The sequence below is a fragment of the Coccinella septempunctata genome, chromosome 1 (genome assembly GCF_907165205.1).
Source record: "Coccinella septempunctata chromosome 1, icCocSept1.1, whole genome shotgun sequence".
Lineage (NCBI taxonomy): Eukaryota > Metazoa > Arthropoda > Insecta > Coleoptera > Coccinellidae > Coccinella > Coccinella septempunctata.
Genome location: NC_058189.1, coordinates 19801759 through 19814142, shown reverse-complemented (window position 1 = coordinate 19814142; position 12384 = coordinate 19801759). Strand labels below are relative to the sequence as shown.

Genomic DNA, 12384 nt, shown 5'->3' with positions numbered 1-12384 from the left:
ACCTCATATTGTAAGCACGGAAGAATTGAACGAAATGAGCAGGACTATCCTAAAATTTATTGCCTTGGAAGTTTCAAAGGGGGCTGCAATGCACGAAAGTCTAGGGGAGATCTTGAGAGAACGAAAGGACGCAAGCACTTACTTGAAAATGTGTTATCAAGAAATTGAGATCCTCAAATCTATCAAAATTGAGAATACATTCATCACTTATTGGAAACTTCTGACTAGAAGTATAAAACAAGTAGGAATGTACGCCGATAACTATTATATCGCTGAAGCAATGAGGACATTCGAAATAAGCTCATATCCAATTTATGGCCCAGACATTCATTACAAGTATGCGAAAGGACAAAGGAGGTTGGAATTGATGAATGCATGTGCAGACAGTTTGAACAGAATGTGGGAATGGAAATTACCATCAGTTTTCGTGAATATGGTAATTGATCGTCTCACAATTCCTGATATGGAGAATGTAAAAAATGCAAGGCGTTATATTTAAATATAAAATTAAACATTGAAAATTTGTAAATAATGTGTAGATTTCTGATAATACATTTCTTCGACGTTCCTGTAACTGGGTGACGGTATTGTGACTTGTGGGAACCAACCCAACTAGTTCTTATATGCACCTATTATATGATAAAAATTAAATAAAGGTTGAAATTTTACAAGGTGTTTTTTTCAAGATAATTCTTAGCAGTTTTCGAAAATTTCAATTTTCTTAGAGAATTTCGACAACATCACGATAATCTTTTCATGCTATGATATTAAAATCGGGTATTGTGTTGAAATAGTTATTCAATCAAACTAAATTAATGAAAGCGATTAATGATTGCGATTAATGTTCGAGATCATTAATCGCTCAATTAATAAAGGAGTTATTACAAGATTTTTCCGACGATCACATTTTGAATTGAATGTGAATTACGATTGCAAAAATTTTCTATCGATTCATATCGGAATGTTAATATGTATGCGGCCGATCGAACAATTCGAGAAGTCCATAGAGGGCATATTCGAGTTGTGATATTTTGAGTAAATCACATTGATATCGTTCCCTATAATATCTGTTAAAGAATGTGTGGAGCTGTAGTTGTAGTAGGTACATAGATATATGGATTACTCTCTAAGATACCAATATCCGAAGAACAACAAGAATTCAGGCCTAATAGATCAACTGTGGACGCAATATTCATAGTTCGTCAGTTAGTGCAAAAGTCGATAGAGTTCAATAAACCCATGTCTGTCTGTTTTGTGGACTTCACCAAAGCATTTGATAGGATACGCCTAAGCGACGTAATAAGGAGTCTTGAGAAAAACAACATAGACTATAAGTACCAAAGAATCATTAAAGAACTTTATAGAGGAACCAGAACAAGAATTAAAACTAAGGAAGGACTCTCTGAAGTACTTCAAATCAATGCTGGTATTCGACAGGGAGACAGTCTCAGCCCAACTATATTCAACATCATAATAGACCAAATTGTAGAGGATGTCAACAGAGTCAATGCAGGATACTGAATGGGTGACCGATCCCTAAAGGTGTTGTTTTACGCAGACGATGGTGTTGTCGTAGCAGGAAATGAAGATGCCGTGCAATGTCTATTATATAAGATGAAAATATCCGCTGAAAAATTTAATATGAGCATTTCCATCAACAAGACACAATCAATGGTCATCTCTAAAAATCCTATTAGATGCAAATTGGCAGTCGATAGTGGAATAATACAGCAGGTATCAAGATTCAATTACCTGGAAACAAATATATCGTGTGAAAGAAACCTATTAGAAGAGGCACGAACACAATCGATAAAGGCATCGAGAGTCAGCGGCTATCTGAGAGATATAGTGTGGAGGAACAAAGCGATGAGTTCACAGAGCAAGACCAGAATCTACAAAACGTGTGTAAGACCTATTCTCACGTATGCCTCAGAAACTAGAGCCGAAACATCGAAAACAAAAAGCATAATGAGAACCACAGAGATGAAAATATTGCGAACCATCAAGGGAGTCACTCTAAGGGACCGAATAAGAAGTGACATAAGAGCAGAATTGGGCGTACAGGATGTGGTGAGATGGGTCAGGACACGAAAACGGTTCTCGAGGGATCTCGTAGAAAGAATGCCAGAAGACAGATGGGCAAAGTGGGCTAAAAATCAGAAACCGAACAAACGCAGACCTGTAGGAAAACCACCAAAAAGGTGGTACGTACGAGAGCTGGAGTTCAGTATCGGAGGAAGATCCCAGAAGAGGGCCAAATGTACAGGATTGAACAGGACTTGGTCCTATTGAAAGAGGAAGAAGAAGAAGAAGGCTCTCTAACCATCATAATTTTTCTGCAACCTCCACAATTAATCTCTTCTCAATTCACCCGCTAGGTACTACGAAAATCAATGCGATATACAAATAGAATAATTTCCTGTAGCAGCCTGTATATCGTCGGTGACTATGTTTGTAAACACAGGGCCGCCGTCAGGACCGGGCACTCTGCCGGGGCGGCACATCAGAAAATCATGAAAAATTTTAATGTGTTTAAAAATTTTTAGCCTTGAAAAAGAAACAAGTCGTTTCGAAACGTCGGCATTGTATTGAAGAACAATAAAGAAAATTAGTCCAAGAATCCCAATATTCTTTCATTTCATTATTTAAGGATGTTCGCTAATGAGAACCAAATCGTTAAAAATTATTGCTTCGCTGTTGTAAAATCAAAATTAATTAATAGAGCTCGTGCTGAAGTATTAACTTCCGATATTCCTGAAAATTGGGAACTTCTCAAACAATTTCTCTATACTAAATTTGGAGATCTTATCAACCTAGACGTATTAATCCATCAGTTACAATTTTTAAATAAAAAGCCTCATGAAGATTCATTGAATTTTATAGACCGCATAATTGCCTTAAAAATACGAATTAATTATCGAATAGATGCAGATCCAATAACTGATCCAGAAAAATTACTTTATAAATCAAATATTCTAAAAATTTGCAAAACAGTGTTTATTTCAAATTCACCCTCCGAATTGAGAACGCATTTAATTATGAATAACGACTATAGCTTTGATGATACTGTGAATGCTGTAAAAGATTATATTTCTAACTTAGAACAATACGAATTATTTGATAGAAGCAGACGAAATAAGCCTCAACAGATTCATAAGAATAACTTTTCTAATAGTTTCAACCAAAATAATCGAAAAATGAATTTTACACATTTTAATCGCCCAGCAAATAATTACAATCGTCCAGCAAATAATTTCAATCACTTCAATCAAAATAATCAAAGAAATATACAATTTCCTTCGCAACCGATACATTTAAACCAACGTCCAGTGAAATATAATCATCCGACTAATCAGCAAGTATTTGGAAATCGATATAATAAAAATGATAATCAAAATGTTTTCAAACCAAATCCTAATTATCGAAATAATAATCCGCCAGAACGGCGTGATTAAATCGCTCTAATCAATTACCGTATATTGAATTCACAAATCCAAAGTGTAAATTATTAATTGATATTCAGTTTGTTTATTAGATCCAAAATTTGCGTACAATCATTTTCCTAAAAACATTTTCAAAAAATCAACTACATTAACTGCTTGTTTAATCAACTACATTAACTGCTTGTTTAAGAAAGCAAACTTCTGATGAAAAAGTTTTATTACCATTATTTTCAGAATTCAGAACAAATGATTTTTATTTTTTATTTTGTATAAATTTCATAAAAATTATGATGGTTTAATTGGTGCAGATTTCCTGAATAAATACGGACTTAACTTAGATTTCAAAAATCAAATTATTTGTAATGATAATTGTTAAATACCTTTTTACTACCAACAAGTTTGTCAGAATCAAACAGAGATTTCAATTGATCTGTGTCATTTAGAACCGAAATTAAATAGACAACCCATTGTAAGATTTATAGATATCCTGAAATTCATCGCGAAGAAGTAAAAAGTAAAATTAAAGACATATTAGATAAAAAGATTGTACGAACTAGCATTTCCCCATGGTCTTTTCCAGTTGTTATTGTTCCAAAGAAACAAGATTTATCAGGTAAAACAAAATGGCGTATGGCAATTGATTACAGAAAATCAAACGATAAAACAATTGATGACAAATATCCTCTACCTCAAATTGAAAGTATATTGGACAAATTAGGAAATAAAAAACATTTTACCGTGCTTCATTTAGCGTCCGGATTTCATCAAATAGAAGTTGATGAAGATTCAATTGAAAAAACAGCTTTCACTGTTGAAGATGGTCATTATGAATTTCTAAGAATGTCTTTCGGCTTAAAAAATGCCCCAGCATCTTTTCAAAGATTAATGAATGACGTTTTAAAAAAATATATTGAAAAAATTCGCTATCTTTACATGGATGTTGTTATTATATTTTCTGATACACCCGCACAACACTTAGCTGATATTCATACTATTCTTGATTTTGCTTTGAAGAAAGATAATTTGAAAATACAATTAGACAAATGCCACTTTTTCAAAAATGAAATTGAATTTTTAGGACATATTATTACCCCTGAAAAAATTAAACCCAATCCAAATAAATTAAAAGCGGTTATGCATTTCCCTATTCCTAGAACACAAAAAGAAATTAAGTCATTTCTTGGCTTAGTTGGTTATTATAGAAAATTCATTCCTAATTTCTCGAAAATTACAAAACCATTAACGGAATGTTTGAAGAAAGACGCAAAAATTAATATTATAGTTCCGAAATATATTGAAGCCTTTGAAGTATGTAAAAGAAATTTATTGAATCACCCTATATTGCGATATCCGAATTTCAATGAGCCCTTTGTGCTTAGTACCGACGCATCAGGTTTTGCAATTGGAATTATTTTATCTCAAGGTAATCATCCGAATGACCTACCAATAGCTTATGCAATTAGAACATTGAACCCAGCAGAAACGAGATATAGTACAATCGAAAAAGAACTCCACGCAATAGTTTGGTCATGTAAGCATTTTAGACCCTATCTATACGGAAGAAAATTTACGATATACACGGATCATAAAACTTTGACATGGCCATTTTCTTCAAAGGAACCAAATTCACGCTTAATGAGATGGCGTATTAAATTGGAAGAATATGATTATGAAATTAAATATAAAAAAGGTTCAAATAATAATGCCGATGCCCTTAGTAGAATTGTTTTAAACTCAACCGATCATTTGAATTACGAAGAATTTTTGAAACTTTACGATAAAAAAGAAATTAAAGAAAATTTTAATGTTCAAGAACAAGAAGGTAATTTATTTAAAGCCCCTAAAAAATATGCGTTAGCCCATTGTGTATCAAAAGATTTTCATATGAATAAAGGTTTTGCTTTAACGTTTAAACAAAAATATGAAGGAATCAATGAATTAAATCGCAAAAAAAGTCAACAGGAGAAGTTGCTTTTATTTATTATTTATTTATTAACCGAGATAATAGAAATATTAACTATTCAATTACAAAATAATTTTATTATGAAAAAGTTTTTAAAGCGTTAATAGATTTACGTAAATTATGTGAAAATAATAATGAGAAATATTTAGAGTTACCACGAATTGCGTGTGGTTTAGACCAATTGGAATGGTCTATAATGTTCAAGATGATACAGTTCATTTTTATGCATTCAAATATAAATATAATGATATATATTATTCGAAGTAAAAAGAAGAAGGAAGTAAATAATAAAAATATTGATTTTAATGGAATTGATTATGAAGAATTCATGAAATTGATTAAAGAAGCTACTTATGAAGAAGTAGATGAAGACGAATTACCGTCAATGATTAATCAAGTTACTGAAGAAGAATCAGATGAATGTTGAGAGCTCTTGAATGCTCATGATAATAATACTAATAATCCGAATCAGAATATTAATAATGATAATAATGAAAATTATGATAATGAAGGAACTCACTTAAATGAAAATGATAATAATGAAGATAATATTGAAAATGATTTGAATAAAGATAAAAATGATGATTTTACTGTCCATAGTAAGGTAGAAAAACCAATTTTAGAGTTACCATAAAACCCTTTCCACATGTTTATTGTGATACCATAAGATTTGGTCAAACCTATTGTTTAAGCATAGTAGATTCATTTTCAAGATTAGGACAATGTTATGTTAGCAAATACTCAGTTTTATTACCTACCTTCTGTCTGTATCATTTCTTACAAAGGAATAAACTGGTATCTGTAGAACATAACTATTAATGCTACAAGAAAGCCAAGTTTCAGTTGAATTTAGAACATCAAAATCATAAGTCAAAAGATAAGCCGATAGGTCACTTAAATTTGGTATAAAAAATCTGCTATTCAAATGCAAGCAACACAACACAAATACCAATACTACATGCTGCGAGAAAATAAAAAGAGTATCATCAACTATATACGAGTGCTCAAGGTTCTCAAACAAAAAACAAATAAAGGAAAATTATAACTCATAAGCAGAAAAAAAATTACAATAACAATGAGATAGCGGGGCTCAAAAGGCAGGTAAAGAATACAAGAAAAAAGCCAATACTGATAAATTAACAAATAGTAGATATCGATTGAAATTTATTCTGGGAGGATTCTGCATTTCTTGAAATTTTTACGGTTTTAACTCCCCATTTCTGGAACGAAATCAACTAAAAAAAAATTGAAATAAACGATTTGCTACTGCGTGATTGATTTTGTTCCAGAGATTGGGAGTGAAAACCCTCAAAAGTTTCAGCAAATAGTAGATATTTGTAGAATTAACGGTTTCCATGCCTAGGTACGAAATTTTTTTTATAGCGTACTTGGAATGGCCGTGAAAACTAATATTATATTATACGCACATCATAAGACAAGTGGATTCGAAATAATAATTGAAAAATAAAATTGCAGAAAGACCACAAACAAGCGTGAACAAAGTTTTTGAGGTGGTTTTTGGGTGGCAGAGATCAACTTTCGACACGCATATCTCCCAGAAAAATCATCGTACATCTGAATGTGATACATATTCTAAAAGGGAAAGTAATCTTGTAATAAATCTCGAAATTTCATCGAGCTCCGTGCAACCGTATGGTTTTGACGAGTTTTTAAGTTTTTAACTGGTTTTGGGAATTTTTCGAAGGTCAACTTTCAACCATCGTATCTCCCAGAAAAATTATCATTAGATCCTAATGCAATACCCGGAGCAATCGTCTAGTAATAAATATCGACATTTCATCGACTTCGCTGTAACCGTTCGGTTTTGACGAATTTTTAACTCACTCCATCTTATTCGAAAATCAACGATGATTCCGAACAATTCAATTTCAAAATGGAAAGGTCGAAATCTGAAAATAAGAATTAGGAGAGCGCATCTGAGATAATATCGTTTGCTAAGGACACAAAGGGGTGATTTCATGCCGACATGAAATGTTTAAGAAAGAAAACTACCTGGCAATAATTTCTACAAAGGTAGGATGTTATCAACAATACCCAATTTCCTGGAATTTCATTACAGTTTGATAATTTGAAATGAATCATATCTTTTACTCTCTCATAAAATTTCAAAGAGGGTAATCCTAGCTTAAGGAGGCTATTCAAACTAAATTTGTTTAATGAGTAGGTAATCGGAATGTTCCGAGAAATTTTGATGACAAGTGAAATGACTATAAGAAGTACTTCTTGGCTCTTCCTTCAGTTCAAGAACGACAGAGCACAGAGAGGGTTTGCAGAGTTTTCGTGAAAAAAATAACAAGACGAAGATAGTGTAGTGTAGTGAACTTATACGTGAAACAGTAAAATATTTTTGTGTACATATGAGAACGACAGATAATTCAAAAATGCCTCTGTACGACAAGGAAGCTGATCCACTTCATGAAGCATGTATTAATGGCACGCTTGAATCAGTTAAGAAAATGGTGGGTTCAAAAAAATTTCCTGTTGACTGTGAGGCAAATTGCTACCCGTACATTACTCCTTTGGGTTTAGTCACGTCGAAATTATATTCTTTTGAGATTAATTACCACCAGGAGTCCGTACTTGTATCTGATTATGAAGAAAAAATCAAATTTCTATTGAAAAAAGGTGCAAATTACGAGGAGTGGATAAAAGCGTACGGATTCATAACTAACGTGGCTGAAGTGATACTGAGAGAAGGAAGTGAGTAATTGCATTTAAATTATTATTTCGATATAGGTTATAATATATCTTATATATCCCATAAAATACCAAAGAATTCGTTTAATTTATTATTCATATTTACAAAATATAAGGAGTTATAAAAAAAACGTCTTATATAAAAGTTAAAGGACTATTAAAAACTTACGTATCCCTGGTAAATTGGTTGCTCACTAAGTTGTAGAGAATGATGGTTATATTTTTTTTTTTAGGAAAACTATGTTTATATGTATCGATATGTATATTGATCGTTTTCATTGTTGACTCAAATTTTATTTGTTTTTATTCATCTTAAGAAGGAAAATGGTTGCAAATATGCAAAGACATTTCTACGATAAATTGTAATTTAGTGTTACCTTGTTTCTAGCAATTTATTTTGTGTTTGTGGTAACTGAACGAAGTGTAATGATATTTAGGGAACCAATGAATTTCCATTGAAAAAACATAAATCTCCACAACTTTGTGAGCGAGCCTGTACATATCGATTTATCACAGATATCAAAATACTATGTAATATCAAATCTACATACTTGTAGATTTGTAACAGACCTAAAATTTTTATGAGGGACATGTTTTGATCCCATATATTTTGAAATAATTGACTGTTCTTTGGGAATTCATTGTAACCCTGTATATAATGCATGGTCTTGCAACAAGCGTGGGTTGGCCCATATCTCCATTCAGGAGAATGATAAGAATTTAATGTTTTATTCTTTGCCATCTAGTCGTACGATCTGTACAAAGTTACATACGCTTACATAGAGTGTCCAGTTTTGCCTGGGCGGACCTCAACTGTTTTTTCTTTTATAATGTTCTACATTTGTAATTAATTAGTTCGTTTCTACATCGAAAGAATATTTTAAATTTTGATTTTATGCGAAATCATTGATTGTTCTCGATATTTTCTGCATAATGGACGATTATCGGTCAAATATTGCGGCTTTCACAAGTGACATATAAAAAATCGACATGAAATATACAGGGTGGAAAATCCATCTAGCGAAACATTGCGAAAATAATTGACAAACCTTCCTTATAACAAAGGTACCTTTTATACCCTATATGTATATTATGGATTCATTATAGAAGCTTCTTCGGAAGGTCTACATAATTGATTTAGCGTTGCAAATTTTTTACAAAAACGGTTTCAATATTCTTCTTCATTTTTCAGATAAAAATATGTTCAATTTGATGGTGAATTACCTTAGAGACATCAACATGCAACACGGAATCTCGACAGATACAGCACTTCATATTGCTATCGAAAGAGGATTTTACAAGACAACGAGAAAAATATTGTCAGTGAATAAGGCCGATGTCAATAGACGCAACAACGAATACAAAGAAACCCCACTTCATCGTGCTGTATATTGGCACAGGTTAAAATTCATAAATTTACTTATCGAGCATGGGGGAAACATGAAAATTACAGATGCGCAGGGGAGAACTCCTCTACATTGTGCTTGTCACTGTGTTCATAATAAAGACTCTAAAACGATCATTGAGAAATGTATGGAATATAACTCTTTATATTCTAGAACCACCCATATGGGTTATACTCCTATGCACACATTAATCTCTCGGTCGAAAGAAACAACAGAGGAGGCTGCAGAAGTGGTGGAGCTTTTCCTAGAAAGAGGATTTGATTTGGAGACCAAGGATTTCCGCGGATGCACACCACTGTATCTAAGCTTGAAAAGAGACGTTGAGCCAATGGCTTTATTACTTCTAAGACACGGTGCTCATCTTGATATAACTGCAGACTATGCTATTCATTTTCTCTTACCTCATATTGTAAGCACGGAAGAATTGAACGAAATGAGCAGGACTATCCTAAAATTTATTGCCTTGGAAGTTTCAAAGGGGGCTGCAATGCACGAAAGTCTAGGGGAGATCTTGAGAGAACGAAAGGACGCAAGCACTTACTTGAAAATGTGTTATCAAGAAATTGAGATCCTCAAATCTATCAAAATTGAGAATACATTCATCACTTATTGGAAACTTCTGACTAGAAGTATAAAACAAGTAGGAATGTACGCCGATAACTATTATATCGCTGAAGCAATGAGGACATTCGAAATAAGCTCATATCCAATTTATGGCCCAGACATTCATTACAAGTATGCGAAAGGACAAAGGAGGTTGGAATTGATGAATGCATGTGCAGACAGTTTGAACAGAATGTGGGAATGGAAATTACCATCAGTTTTCGTGAATATGGTAATTGATCGTCTCACAATTCCTGATATGGAGAATGTAAAAAATGCAAGGCGTTATATTTAAATATAAAATTAAACATTGAAAATTTGTAAATAATGTGTAGATTTCTGATAATACATTTCTTCGACGTTCCTGTAACTGGGTGACGGTATTGTGACTTGTGGGAACCAACCCAACTAGTTCTTATATGCACCTATTATATGATAAAAATTAAATAAAGGTTGAAATTTTACAAGGTGTTTTTTTCAAGATAATTCTTAGCAGTTTTCGAAAATTTCAATTTTCTTAGAGAATTTCGAGAACATCACGATAATCTTTTCATGCTATGATATTATAATCGGGTATTGTGTTGAAATAGTTATTCAATCAAACTAAATTAATGAAAGCGATTAATGATTGAGATTAATGTTCGAGATCATTAATCGCTCAATTAATAAAGGAGTTATTACAAGATTTTTCCGACGATCACATTTTGAATTGAATGTGAATTACGATTGCAAAAATTTTCTATCGATTCATATCGGAATGTTAATATGTATGCGGCCGATCGAACAATTCGAGAAGTCCATAGAGGGCATATTCGAGTTGTGATATTTTGAGTAAATCACATTGATATCGTTCCCTATAATATCTGTTAAAGAATGTGTGGAGCTGTAGTTGTAGTAGGTACATAGATATATGGATTACTCTCTAAGATACCAATATCCGAAGAACAACAAGAATTCAGGCCTAATAGATCAACTGTGGACGCAATATTCATAGTTCGTCAGTTAGTGCAAAAGTCGATAGAGTTCAATAAACCCATGTCTGTCTGTTTTGTGGACTTCACCAAAGCATTTGATAGGATACGCCTAAGCGACGTAATAAGGAGTCTTGAGAAAAACAACATAGACTATAAGTACCAAAGAATCATTAAAGAACTTTATAGAGGAACCAGAACAAGAATTAAAACTAAGGAAGGACTCTCTGAAGTACTTCAAATCAATGCTGGTATTCGACAGGGAGACAGTCTCAGCCCAACTCTATTCAACATCATAATAGACCAAATTGTAGAGGATGTCAACAGAGTCAATGCAGGATACTGAATGGGTGACCGATCCCTAAAGGTGTTGTTTTACGCAGACGATGGTGTTGTCGTAGCAGGAAATGAAGATGCCGTGCAATGTCTATTATATAAGATGAAAATATCCGCTGAAAAATTTAATATGAGCATTTCCATCAACAAGACACAATCAATGGTCATCTCTAAAAATCCTATTAGATGCAAATTGGCAGTCGATAGTGGAATAATACAGCAGGTATCAAGATTCAATTACCTGGAAACAAATATATCGTGTGAAAGAAACCTATTAGAAGAGGCACGAACACAATCGATAAAGGCATCGAGAGTCAGCGGCTATCTGAGAGATATAGTGTGGAGGAACAAAGCGATGAGTTCACAGAGCAAGACCAGAATCTACAAAACGTGTGTAAGACCTATTCTCACGTATGCCTCAGAAACTAGAGCCGAAACATCGAAAACAAAAAGCATAATGAGAACCACAGAGATGAAAATATTGCGAACCATCAAGGGAGTCACTCTAAGGGACCGAATAAGAAGTGACATAAGAGCAGAATTGGGCGTACAGGATGTGGTGAGATGGGTCAGGACACGAAAACGGTTCTCGAGGGATCTCGTAGAAAGAATGCCAGAAGACAGATGGGCAAAGTGGGCTAAAAATCAGAAACCGAACAAACGCAGACCTGTAGGAAAACCACCAAAAAGGTGGTACGTACGAGAGCTGGAGTTCAGTATCGGAGGAAGATCCCAGAAGAGGGCCAAATGTACAGGATTGAACAGGACTTGGTCCTATTGAAAGAGGAAGAAGAAGAAGAAGGCTCTCTAACCATCATAATTTTTCTGCAACCTCCACAATTAATCTCTTCTCAATTCACCCGCTAGGTACTACGAAAATCAATGCGATATACAAATAGAATAATTTCCTGTAGCAGCCTGTATATCGTCGGTGACTATGTTTG

At 33.4% G+C, this 12384-nt stretch overlaps 2 protein-coding genes across 2 annotated transcripts; both read left to right on the top strand.

The window, feature by feature from the left end:
* The first annotated feature begins 1521 nt into the window (after positions 1–1521).
* Positions 1522–2292, top strand: LOC123308670. The gene has a single exon (XM_044891467.1). It carries the CDS (start codon positions 1522–1524, stop codon positions 2290–2292), a length of 771 nt encoding a protein of 256 aa, XP_044747402.1.
* Positions 2293–11450: 9158 nt separating this feature from the next.
* Positions 11451–12221, top strand: LOC123308590. Its single transcript, XM_044891359.1, has one exon. The coding sequence runs from the start codon at positions 11451–11453 to the stop codon at positions 12219–12221; it is 771 nt and encodes a 256-aa protein (XP_044747294.1).
* Positions 12222–12384: the final 163 nt, after the last annotated feature.

Coding starts and splice junctions, on each gene's coding strand:
- LOC123308670 (XM_044891467.1), top strand. CDS start 1,522: ATGGGTGACCGATCCCTAAAGGTGTTGTTTTACGCAGACGATGGTGTT.
- LOC123308590 (XM_044891359.1), top strand. CDS start 11,451: ATGGGTGACCGATCCCTAAAGGTGTTGTTTTACGCAGACGATGGTGTT.